The sequence below is a fragment of the Lactuca serriola genome, chromosome 3 (assembly GCF_051521515.1).
Source record: "Lactuca serriola cultivar US96UC23 chromosome 3, Lser_US96UC23_V15, whole genome shotgun sequence".
Taxonomy (NCBI): Eukaryota; Viridiplantae; Streptophyta; class Magnoliopsida; order Asterales; family Asteraceae; genus Lactuca; species Lactuca serriola.
Window position 1 is genome coordinate 121,868,357 of NC_136410.1, and position 14,091 is coordinate 121,882,447.

The following is a 14,091-nucleotide window of genomic DNA, read 5'->3' on the forward strand; positions in this document are numbered from 1 at the left end:
TTTCTTTTTATATGTTATTACACATAAAAATAATTTAAAGTAATAAGTAAATTAGAATAAAGAAACGTCACGTTTATAAACATGTAGAAGTAATAAAACAGTTGTTCCATATAATATGTAAACTTATAATAATTGGAGATTCGAAAAAGAAGAAAGTTAACACTTAATTTCAAAGTGTGATGAAACTTATTAAATTTTTTTTTGTTATATCAGCGTTATCTTGTAAGATATTTTTCAATCTGATCTAATTATTTCAAGCAGTTATCTAGCCGAATGGGTTTGCTCATTATTCCACGATCAGTTTGCTTATTATTCCACATCTATATGGCTTGGTCTTCGGTTATCATCATTGTTTATAACGTGTGAAATGAGATTGGCGAAAATAATATGCTAGTCTCATTTACAATTATACATGTATATTCTTAATCTTGTATGCTTAAAATAAATAAATAAGATAGGCATACTACATATACCTTTATGATAGGATCATATATAATTACATTTCTGGTCCAACTTAAAGCAATGCTTAATTAGCTTTTGTATAAATACCAGCTACCAAAGCCCTAAGCACATAAAAATATAGACCCACAACTCTCTCTCTCTCTCTCTCTCTCTCTCTCTCTCTCTCTCTCTCTCTCTCTCTCTCTCTCTCTCTCTCTCTCTCTCTCTCTCTCTCTCTCTCTCTCTCTCTCTCTCTCTCTCTCTCTCGTGTATGAAAATTTTCTTTCTGGAAGCAATTAACAAAAAATGGGTGCACTTGATTACCTCTCCAACTTTTGCACAGTCAGAAGCACCAGCATCAGAGGCAGAAGAAAACCGATGCAGGCACCTTTCTCTCTCTCTCTCTCTCTCTCTCTCTCTCTCTCTCTCTCTCTCTCTCTTTCTCTCTCTCTCTCTCTTAAATTTCAATCTGACAAGCAAAATATGGATTGTGGTTTCTTTACCAGACAGTTGAAATCAAAGTCAAAATGGACTGTGATGGATGTGAAAGAAGAGTGAAGAATGCTGTTAAGAACATGAAAGGTAAACATTCATCCACTCTGTCTCTCTATCTGTCTATAGATCTGCTTTTCTAAGTGGCTTTCATTTAATATTTTATAAGGTGTGAAGACTGTGGACGTTAACAGAAAGCAAAGCCGAGTAACAGTTAGCGGATATGTGGAGCCAAACAAGGTGTTAAAGAGAGTAAAGAGCACAGGAAAAAGAGCCGAATTCTGGCCCTACATACCTTACAATTTGGTCAGTTATCCGTACGTGAATCAAGCCTACGACAAACGGGCTCCGGCTGGTTTTGTCAAGAATGTTGTTCAAGCTGTTTCAGCCCCCAATTCTACAGATGAGCGAATGACATATCTTTTTAGTGACGATAACCCTAATGCTTGTTCAATCATGTGATACATATACTTACTATATTTAGTATAATTAAGTTAAATCTTTCTTTACTTGGTTGTTTGCTTTTGGCGTTATAAGTAGTAGCAATATGATGTGGTGAATTGTACGTTTAGATACAGTTTGTCATGCCTCGTAATCGAGATATAGTTTTTGTATCTGAGAGGCTCATGCAATCGAAATTACGAATAATATGATGACGTATTTGGTAACTTCCCCTACAATATATATTTCTTTAATCAATTACAATGAATTTTGTTATGTTATACTTCCACGAATTGTTCATCATTTGTACTTAATATCTTTTTAGTCGACTGTTATTTCTTTAAGAAGATGGAAGATATTTTGAAAACCATTACTCGAGAGCTCCGAAAAGTAAAAATGTGTTAAACGACTAAGATTTTATTACAAGTCTTGAATACGGTTAATATTTATGTAAAAGGAGTACAATATTCGCAAAAGAGTAAAGGAGGGCATACAGATAGGCAGGAAGCAACGCTGACGAGAACTTTTTATCCTGCTTATTCGTTCGGCAAAGAACCTAAAGCATCTACATTTACAATTTTAAAGCTCTTATCATAATAAATAAATTTATCTCTTGTTTATTATTACTTTTAAGTTAAAATTCCACCACCATATATACATGCAATGATGCAACCTAATCCAACATATATATATTTTTTATGTCCAAAACGATTGGCAATTTACTTTTTGGTATCTTACGAGCTAAAATGATCAAAAACTATTTTTGTCATGTGAAAAGATTATACCTACGTTTAAGTTATAAATGTGAGATAAATAAAAGGAAAAAAACTTCAAACATATATATTGGAAAAAGATGAGTGGATCGATGTCCAATTTACGTCTACACGTACGAAGTTTGAATCATATAAAGTCAAAAACGAAACATGTTCTTGAATGATGGGTATTGCGTATCTTAATGATGCATACTAGTTCTTCATTCATGCCCATTCTTTTTTCTAGAAACATCAATTTTTCGGTCTTACTATTCTTATCAAGAAACTTTAGAGATTCTTTCAAGCATTCGGCTTACTTTATTTCACCATCACATTTGGGTTTGTTCGTTTGGTTATCAAGCCATTCGATGTTAAGATCACAAATTTCATCCTACGCTATATATGCATTCAATGTTTTGTTCTCGTCCATTAATGACATAAACATGTGTTCATCTAGGTGGATATCATGTAATGGCTACACAATATTCTTCTCAACAAATCTTTTAATGAAGGGAGAATTATAGTCCTTGTCCTACTCGTTCGGCTAACGACCCTCCACCAGTCAAGGAAGCGGTGGGTGAGAGTGGACACCCATTAAACTACAATTTTATAGGCAGTAACCTTATACCCCCCTTACAGACCGACTTCATGAATGAGGCCTACTAACGGTAAGACCGACTTTACTCTTATACATATATATAAATATTATTAACTTATAATATTATAAAATATAAGGGTTGAATTTTAACTTTTAAAATTCTAAGGGCTAACTTGGAATTAAAGTATTCATACGTGAAAACTTTTCAAATTCCAAAACTTGAGGGCAAGTTTTGAAACTATTCAAACTAATTAATTCCATAACTTATGAGTTTAAAGTAGTTTTAATTGAAAAACTCTTCGAGTTCCATAACTTGAGGACAAGTTATGGAAGACTTTAAACTATTAAAGAATGTAACGTTTCTTATTTTGTAACTTATGGATCTAATTAAGGTTACACATTTTATTACTTAATAAAGTGACTCTTGAACTTCCATAACTTGAGGACAAGTTATGGAGTCATAAAACCATTCAATGAGACAAGACTCTTCATTTTTTGTAACCATTGCCAACTTCTATGAGTTTTATGAAACTTAAATGTGACTTTTCATATAACTTGAGGACAAGTTACAAAAACACATTTTAGAATTAACTCTTAGATTAAAATGGATTGAAAACACATAATCAATTAACTTTTCTATTAATCTAAGCAACTCATAAGAACAAGATAATTCAAATAAAAGTTTTTCATGTAATTAGTCTAAACCTTATACTAATAAAAAACATGAATCTTTTGACAATTATCTTTGAAATTGGATTATCATGAACATTACCACATAAAAAAACAAGTTTATAAGTCCAAAAACATCTTAGGGTAATGTTCCTAGTCCAATTCCAGCCAAAAAAGTCGAATATATGCTGTCTGGGGGTCCAACTCGTCGAGCGCATGAGCCAAATCGGCGAGTTGGATCGTTTTGATCAATTTTTAGGCATGGACTCGTCGAGTATCCTGATGGACTTGCCGAGTGTGTTGCCCAGACAGCAAACAACTTTGATTTTTTAAGCAGTTTTGCAAGTATAACTAGAAAATAAGCCTAGGCTCTGATACCACTGTTGGGTTTTGAGCATTCTAACACTCCTAAGTGTACATGCAACCCTAAATACCTTGGATCTATGTTTTCTCTATTATACATGCAAATATGAACTTTCCAAGGTATTCATCCTAACTAGCATAATAACATTGATTCATATGAATATATCAAGTTAGAATTACATACCTCTTTGATGTAGAAAGTCTTCATGAAGCTTGAGTGCCTAGTGCCTCAAGTGTGACACCTCAAATGGTTCACACAACACCAAATACACTTGGAATGACTTGAGATAAATCCACAATTCATGAAATCGGCTAGCCTTTCTTTTATACACACTAGTGGCCGATTTTGGTGAATAATATGATTCTTATATAGTGTGTTACAATTAGGGTTACACCATGTAAACCCTAATTGTCATGACCTTTCATTTCCATGACCCATGGGTTATGTAACCTCCATGGAGCATCCATGTAGCATCCTATGGGCTTAACCCGACTTCATTATCCATGGAGCTTTGGCCTACTATATAAGTTATGGATGATTTGCACAATCAACCCATATGTTTAATTAGTCTTCTTTTGATCACATAATTAATTCTAATTTAATTCTTGATCAATACTAATATATTATTATTCTTATTATTAATATACTAGAACTTATAATATATTAATAACCATAAGTGTCTTATTTCTCTCATTTAGTCTATCCAAGTGCATGATGCCATGCAACCCAAATGGACAGGGTCGGGTCAAGTCCTACCAATTAGAGTTATGGACATAGAAATTAATCCAACAGCTACCCCAAAAATACCAATACCACATTGACAATACCATCTAAGTAACAATCAATCAATCAACATGCATACCGGGCCATCAGCATGACTGGACCGGCCTACTGGGCCTATAGTATATCTGGATCTCTTCCGAGCCTTCGGCATGACTGGTCCACCATGTGGGCCTATAGTCTCCCCGGACCGCTCATAGGGTATGTTGGCCTTCAGCACAAAGTAGGACCACCTCAACCCAACCAACAACCAAATAACCATGTGCGCATAACTATCGTATACTGGCATAGACAAGTATCAAGCATATCTATCTCACTGATCATCAATCATAGAATCCTCTCGTAACTAGAGCACCGACCTAGCAGGTCACTAGCATACCAATCCCTACGGATCATAAAAGCATAACATACATTCTACCCTGATTCCGATCAAACATATCATAATCACATGTAGTATACCATAACAATAACAACTAAAGGGTCGGCCCTGGTGCCGTAGACCCTATCGATATAGTTAGGATAACAAACCTCGCAGATGTCGACTCGGAAGATAAACTCTAACTCTCGGATCACTCGACACAGGCTCCACCACCTATGATCATAGTACAATATACTCATAAGCCCTTAACCTTATAAGGTACTCCATAACCCACTAGTCAACCCCTGATCAAAGTCAAAGTCCTCAGTCAAGGTCAACAGTCCATGTTGACCTCAACTCGCCGAGTACCCTCGGCTATTTGTCGAGTTCCTTGAAGCACATTCCAACTCGCCGAGTCACCGGGGTGACTCGTTGAGTTCCTTCGATTCTCGATCAAACCTTAAGGCCACCTGTTGAGTTTCCTCCTTGCAACTCGACGGATACACAAGCAAACATATCCTGGAGAAAACTCATTCGACTCACCGAGTTGTTCTTCAACTCGTCGAGTCTTATGGCAATCTCCATCGGACTCGCCGAGTTGTTCATCCAACTTGTCGAGTTCACGGCCCATCTTCATGTGACTTGTATAGTCAACCTTGCGACTCGCCGAGTCCATTTAGTCTTTTTTTTCCATACAGACTTGTTTTGAGCCATGTAGCGGCTCCAAATCACATATCCAAGCTTCTAAGGCATGCTTATCACGTAAAGTTTCAAACATTATGTGCATGCATGGATTTAAAGGCTCTAAATGTATATTTTAAGTTCTTAATGGAGCTTCATGCTCAAGAGGGACCTCAATCATGACCAAAATTGTAACTTTATGCTTCTAGAATACAAGGAGGGTCTAGATCTGAAGTTACAACTTTAGATCTAGCCCATAGCTCATCTTATCAACTTAATGTTCCACAAGAAACCCTAAAACTCAACCAATAGAAGAGGTTTACAAGAAGAATGATGATTTGAGTACCTATGGAAGATGGTAACCGAGATAGTGTTTGATTCCCACACTCTACTTGCTCCAAACTCCTTCTCCTCCAAGCCTTCTCCCTCCAAAGATCTTCTTTTCAAGCTTCAAACACATAATGGCACACACACATATACACACATATAAGGGTTCTTAGGGACTCTCTAGGACTGTAAAGAGGCCCAAGGGAGGCTAAGGCTCCATTAAATAAGGGTGCAAACCTCGGGATTTAGGGTTTCATCTGCCAGCTCCTACTCGCCGAGTCCCAATATGGACTCGACGAGTAGGTCATTTAACACTTGATCCCATCCCGCTGCTACTCAACGAGTAGGTCAACCAAATCGTCGAGTAGAGCTTAACCCAATAAATCTTATTTAAACAATACCTAAGAATCAGGGCGTTACACTATTCCTTACCCATGTTCTCTATTCCCATTTTTAGATTATTCGTTCCATATTCAGAGGATCTATTCATTTTTCAATTGATCCCTTACCTTCTTAAATGATTTGTTCTTGTCTTAGATGATCCATTGAACTCTAAGTGGTCCATTGAGTTCCAAGATCTCCATTGAACGTAAATGCTCCATAATAATACTCTAAGTTCTCGTGTCACATTTAATAATCTCCACCTTAATCCAAAAACTTCCTCTATATTCCTAACATTCATCCCTAAAGGGGCTTAACTCCTACGAAACTCAACCAAGTCCAAGCAAAGCTAGAACTTCTCTATGGGCAACAACTTTGTTAACATGTCTACTGGATTCACCTTAGTACAAACTTCAAAGTAGAGAACTTGTCTTCTTCTAGAATTTCACAAATAAAATTCAACCTGACATCAATGTACTTTTTCTTCTTATTGTTGAATCATTAAAGTGACCCTCTTGAACTTTCTTGCTACCGCAGTCAACACCGCATCCGCAACCAAGTCTCTCTCACAAGCGTCCGCAGCCAACGTCAGAAGAAACCGCAGTTACTCTTTATTACTCAGTTTATTTTGTCTTATTTAAATTATCTCTATTGTCTAGTAGTCCTTGCATGGCTACTCATAGAGAACATTTCTGTTGTATTTCATGAGTCTCTATAAATAGAGCTCATACTATTTGTATCAAAAAATCATCTATCACTTTCTAAATACAATTCTCTAGATTTATCCTATTTATCTATTTCTTAGTCGGTCATACTTACTCTTACATAGCATATTACAATATCTCTTCAGAGCAAGTCTTTGTGACTTAATCACTAAGTTTAATCTCACTCACTAACTTGGCTTGAATGCAATCCTTGTTATGAATCAACTTATGTGTATACTTGATATAACAATTGTTGTCATTTTCCTTTCTTTATATTCCGCAACTAACTATCTAACCATCTAACAATCTAACTTAAATATTATTATTGAGCTCATAGATCCTCTGAGATTAACTATTCCGTAATATACTTGTTCTAACTTTTGTTCAAGTGTGCCTCAAAGTTTTTCTCTCAACAATTAATAGAAGAGCCATAGTGGTTGCTTTATGAATATCGAAACTCTGATTTTTCAAAGGGCCTTCTATACCACTGAAGCACATTTTCAAAAATGGCACAATATTTCTCTTTAAACATTTCCAACAGTGTTGGTGGTTCAAATCGAGCCCCAATACTGATTGCAAATGAATATCATCAATGGTCACAAAGAATGGAAAGGTACTTATGAAGACTTGGAAGAGTCGTATGGCGATCTGTTGAAGAAGGACCACATGTTCCTGTTCTCACACCTGCTCAAACCGATAGCTCCATTGTTAGACTATGAGGAGGTCTACCAGTCATGAACCGTCCCACCAAGGATGATCTCGACAAAATGGAAAACGATGCAATATCCTTTTATGAGATATCGTGTGGAGTTGCCCCCGACAACTTCGATATCATCATAAATTGCAAATCTGCAAAAAAGATGTGGGAAGTGCTCAAGAATCTGTACGAGGGAACCGAAAAACCTCAAGACAAAAAGCTTACTACTATACTCAATGAGTTCAACTACTTTAAAGCACATGCGGGTGAAAACTTAGAAGACTCTTTCAAAAGGTTCAACCTGATAGTGACTAAACTATCCAATGCGGGTACTGTCAAAAGTAACCATGAGACAAACCTTCAATTCTTGAATGGTTTGGGAAGACATTGGACAACAACCAAAATGATTGTTCAAGGGGATAGGAAAATTCATTCTTTGTCCCTCTATAAGCTTTATGGAGAATTACAAGCTCAGGAGTCCACCGTGCTCAAGGACAGTTCAGACTTCGGGGGTCCACTTGCTCTAATAGCACAATCACCTCGCACTCAAACATATCCCACTTCATATGATTCTCCACCACAGTCATATGAAGCAAACTTAGAGTATGATGATGAAGAAGAATTTCAAAATGCCATAGCTCTTGTCAGTCAAATATTCAATCGATTACCACCTTCGTTTCGTAAAAACCAACAATACAACCGACCACCTTTCAACCACAACTTTCAAAACAATCACTCTCATTTCACCAAGAATCCTCACCCTCCACCGCAGTCTCAGCAAGCTCAACCTAAAGATGCACCACCGCAGTCTCATTCTACTGACTCCGATACACTTTCAGAAGACAAAAGTGATGTGGTTATATGCTATAAGTGCAATAAACCATTTAGCAAAAGACTTTAAGGAAAACGTAGTGAAAGACCGAGCCTTCTATCTTAGAATGGCTTAAGAACTGGAGGAAAAAGAAAAAGGAAAGCTTATGTTGCTCAAGTAAAAAGGAATCATCAAGTGTGGTCATCCGGAGATGAGGATGAGGACAATCACAGTAAAAGTAAAGGCATGATTTGTATGGTAGCAACCGCTGATGAAGACGGCTCAACCAAACTAAAGAAGAACCATTGCTATATGGCAAAAGATGGAACCTTCAGCATTGTGGAACAGGTAAAGCTTATGATTCAGTCTTTAAATTATAGCATGCATGACTGTCAACCTTTCATAGACACACTTAATGACACATGTGCTTCCGTCCTTACAGACTACAATAAAGCCTTAGATGAGAAGAACATTGGATCACAGGAGATGTTCCACGTTCGAGGACGTTTGGATAACAAGAGACTCAAAATGACTATGTTAGAAAAGGACTTGATGTTAGAAAAGGATGCTAGAATATTAAGTGAAACACAATTAGAGATAGCTTTGAATTAGAGAGATTTAGCACAGAATGAAATTGTATGCTTAAATCTTTTAATTGAGAAGCTTTTTAATGAAAGTGAAGCCATTGAGAATCTAGTTAACAATGGGAGTGTTGGTAACACTTTCAACTGGGGCTGGTCCAATGGGTATCCAACCGCAACGGATTCTTCACCCCGGTTCACTCCGGAATGTCCCTATATCCCTCCTGACCGCAACTTTTTGTTTCCAGTCAATGACAAAACATTTCTTGAGGATATCCAAACTCATTTTGGTAAACTCCATAATCTGAGTAATAACTGTGTTATCGAAGAAATTTTTCCTGAATCTTCAAATCATGTTGATAACACAAGTCATTCTGATTCTCAGACAACATCCGTAGTTGTCTGAGACCTGCATGTCAGATCTTACGATCCTTGGACTGGACAAAGGCATACCTTTTCGTCAATACCGCAGACCAAGCGTAATGTCAGTGTAAATGCCAAAAAGTTCGCATGTCAATGTCAGTGTCAAAATACTTCTCCTCATGACAAATCTCAGTTTTCTCAAAAATCTCGTAACTGTTCTAAATCTTACAACCCGACAAAAAATCTCAAACACCTAGGACTAGGTTTGAAAGTTGACTTAAAATCTTTCCCTACAACCTCACATCATGCATCAATTAAACAAACTTATGTGACTCCGGGCTCCAAACTCGCTTGGGTGCCCAAATTAACCACTTAATTTTTGCAGGATTTGTGCAAGGAGGATCAAGAAGAAGAATGGTTGATCGACATTGTCTGCTCCTTGCACATGACCGAAAGGTTGGAATACCTTCGGGACTTTAGGCCAGTTTGTAATGGGGGTAATGTCACTTTTGGAAACAATGCAAGTGGGATTATCCGAGGTTATGGTGTTCTTACTACGGGAAACTTCTCAATTCAAAAATTCGCCTATGTGGAAGGTCTGAAACACAATCTCATTAGTGTTGGCCAACTATGTAAGGCAAGCCATCGGGATGAATTTGATGATCAATTCTGCAACATAATGACAAACGACAGAAGCACTTGTCTGATCAAGTGCAGATCCGAAGGCACTATGTATCCACTGGACATTTCTGTGATCATTGGCAAACCGCAACTTTGCTTTCTATCAAAAGCAGTATCCGAAGTGAGTTGGCTCTAGCACCGGAAGCTTGCTCATCTCAACTTTCGGTATATCAACAATCCGGTCACAGGGGAACTAGTCCGTGGTCACCCCATTCTAAAATTTCACAATGACACACTCTGTCCTGTATGTGAACGTGGTAAGCAGTCAAGGGAAAGTCATCCATCGGTGATCGACTCTTCAATTTCAGAACCGTTGGAACTACTTCACATTGATCTCTGTGGTCCATCTACCATAGCTAGTCTTCACCACAAAAAATATATACTGGTTATAGTGGACGATTACACACGTTTTACACGCGTCTTCTTCCTTCGACTCAAGTCAGAAACACCGCAGGTATTCATCAGTTTCATCAAAGAGATCGAGCTTCGAATCAAACTGCTAGTACGACGCATCCGCAGTGACAACGACACTGAATTCACATATCATCTATTGAATGATTTCTTAGTATCCAAGGGTATAAGTCATAATTTCTCAGCTCCCTATACCCCACAACAGAATGGTGTTGTTGAAAGAAGAAAAAGAACTCTGGTGGAGGTAGCCTGATTAATGCTCAACTTTGCAACTCTTCCTCTATACTTCCGGGCTGAAGACATAGCCACAACATGTTTTGTGCAACACCGTAGCATAGTGTACAAACGTCTCAGCAAAACACCATATGAAGGTCTCAACAACTGCAAGCCTAACGTCCGCTTCTTCGAAATTTTTGGATGTAGATGCTTCGTAATCAACAACCAAAATCACCTCAAGAAGTTCGCACCCAAATCAGATGAAGGCATCTTCTTAGGCTACTCAACCAATAAAATTGCATATCGGGTTTTAATCAGATGCACAAGGCAAATTGTCGAAAGCTTTGACATAAAGTTCAACGACTCCTATGTCCGCAACACTGCTCCCTCTTCTAAAACAAAATCAATTCTTGAATTTCATATTTCTAATTGTTGGGGTCCACTAAACATAGTTGAAGTTAACTATGATGATCTTTTTGATCCAATAGAGACAACCAAGTTATACGAAGTTCTTGTCTCTCCAGAAGCTCAATTACAACATGCTGAAGTATCTGACCCTACGCCTTCCGATGTTGTGTTTCTAAGTACTTCTACCTCGCCAGTTGAGGGGGAAAACTCAACTTCGGATCATACTACAACCATCGAGGTTCCAGTACTATTCGAAGCAGTTCCGTCCATCCGCAAAGAATCTCAACCATCAAATATCTCTTCGGACTCGGATGAGGAGAACATAGAAAATAATGACACCAGATCGGATCCTAGAATTTCCTCTTTCCCATTAGTCCAGGAGAACACCCACATGTTTCTGAACCACTTCTATCTACCGTAGAACCAACAGTTCAATGCAACTCCGCAGGCTGTTCTCAAGTTCAGGGGGAACCATGGTTCCCTATCTCAGATTCTTCTGACATTGAAGACATCCCCTCTACCGCAGCTGCTGATTACCGTCAACTGCGTCTTCACATATGGACAAAAGACCATCCACCTGGTCAGATCATTGGCAATCCATTAGCAGGCGTTCAAACCAGATCTTCAGCATACTTATCTGATCACTGCCACTTCTCCTCCTTTATGTCCTGCGGAGAACCCCGTTCAATCAAAGAAGCTTTATTAGAGCCCGACTGGATTGCTGCGATGCAAGAAGAGCTAGCAGAATTCGAACGTAACAGTGTGTGGCAACTTATTCCAAAACCGCAAGGTCACACCATTGTTGGCACCAGATGGGTGTTCAAGAACAAGATGATGAGTCCGGATCCGTAGTCAGAAACAAGGCAAGACTAGTTGCAAAGGGATACAGTCAACTTGAAGGTGTTGACTATGATGAAACGTACGCTCCGGTAGCTTGAATGGAAGCTATCCGAATCTTTCTAGCATATGCAGCCCACAAAAATGACAGTTCATCAAATGGACGTTAAGAGTGCATTTCTAAATGGGGAATTAAAAGAAGAGGATTATCTTCAGCAACCTTCGGGATTTGAAAGTATAGAATTTCCTGATCACTACTATAAACTTAAAAAGGCGGTATACAGTTTGAAGTAAGCCCTAAGAGCGTAGTACGAGACACTTTCTGAATTTCTTGTCTCGCCCAGATATAAAAGAGGAGTAATTGATCCCACATTATTTATAAAAGAAAATGGTGATCACCTTATGCTAGTACAAATATATGTGGATGATATCATCTTTGGATCCACAAATCAAAGGATGGTGGATGATTTTGCTAGGCTGATGACTAACAAATGTCAGATGAGCATGAATAGAGAGATTAACTTCTTTCTAGGACTTCAAGTTAATCAGATTTCTCAAGGAATCTTCATCCATCAAGAAAAATATAACTCTGAGCTGCTGAAGAAAGACTCAATGGATAACAGCTCGTTGGCTAAGGTCCCCATGGCTTTCGGTTATAAGAGTTATGCTGATCCTTCAAGAGAATCTATTGATCACAAAACTTATAGAGGCATCATTGGCTCTCTCATGTATCTCACTGCTAGTCGGCCGGATATAGTTTTTGCAATGCGTGTATGCACAAGGTATCAGGCTGATCCAAAAGTATATCATATGACCGCAGCCAAACAAATTTTATGGTACCTGAAAGGAAGCAAGTCTCTTTGCCTATGGTATCCCGCAGGCAATGAATTTAGTATTCAAGCGTTTACCAATGCGGATGATGCCGGATGCAAACTTGATCGAAAGAGTACATCTGGTGAGAATCAATTTCTGGGAGGAAGACTTGTCAGCTGGTCCTCACAGAAACAGAGCTGTGTTTCATTGTCTACCGCAGAAGCTGAATATGTGGCCGCAGCCAGCTATTGCTCTCAGGTGTTATGGATGAAAACACAACTGTTAGACTACGGATACAGAATGCTGCGGATACTAATTTACTATGATTCTGAAAGTGCTATAGCGATTTCCCACAATCCTATCCATCACTCGAAGACCAAGCATATTAAACTACGTTATCATTTCATCAAAGACCACATTCTGAAAGGTAACATTGAACTCATCTTTGTCCCTACACATGAAGAAATTGCTGATGTGTTTACAAAAGCACTTGACTCTACCAAGCTCAATGCATTCTTACAAATGTTAGGAATGATGAATTCGGACCCTCAATTCTTCTTGAATTGATAGCTATTGCAGACCATTCATGGTCTCCATTACGCTTCTAAATGAAAGTTATTTATAATGAATGATTTTGGGATATCTTGTGTACCGCAGTCCATGTACCGAAACCATATATTATACTTATCTTTCATTGGTCCCTTTTGTTTGTTATTACTAATCTATCTTACAAGTGCTCTTCTCATTTTCTTCTGCTATGATCATTCGCAATGGCAAAGGATCCATCCGCTATGATGAGTCCATCCAAAGTCTCATTATTTTTTTAAATTTAAAAAAAAAACAAAAAAAATGTGCTATTTAATGATTCTTCATTAAATAAAACATTAAATAAAAAACATTCTTTAAGAAACTGTCACATTCTCTTTCTTAAAACACCTCTGTGTCAGACCTATTTTAGGTGTGATGACAAAAAGATCGTTTTTCCATAAACATATTCTCAACCTGTCCCTTCCTTATACCTAGCATGTCACATCTGTTACAACTTCCTCTCCCCCTCCACACGTTTTTCAGACGTGGTAATTGATGGGTTTTGTACAAACAATCCTATGTGTGCATGCAACCCTAATATTGGATCTATGTTTTCACTATTAGATACACAACATTATGAACACATAAAGAAACCCTAATATGACTTAGTATTTTTGAAATTCATATAGTAGATTAGATTACATACCTCTTGTTGTTATATTGCAATAACAACTCAAATCTTCAAACCCTAAGTCTT

General features: G+C 37.8%; 1 protein-coding gene across 1 annotated transcript; it reads left to right on the forward strand.

Annotated features, from left to right (window-relative positions):
- The first annotated feature begins 629 nt into the window (after positions 1 to 629).
- LOC145093119 (heavy metal-associated isoprenylated plant protein 21-like) lies at positions 630 to 1,601 on the forward strand. Its single transcript, XM_079031169.1, has 3 exons — positions 630 to 825; positions 948 to 1,023; positions 1,103 to 1,601. The coding sequence occupies exons 1-3, from the start codon at positions 748 to 750 to the stop codon at positions 1,393 to 1,395; spliced, it is 447 nt and encodes a 148-aa protein (XP_078887295.1). The 5' UTR covers positions 630 to 747; the 3' UTR covers positions 1,396 to 1,601.
- The last annotated feature ends 12,490 nt before the right edge of the window (positions 1,602 to 14,091 follow it).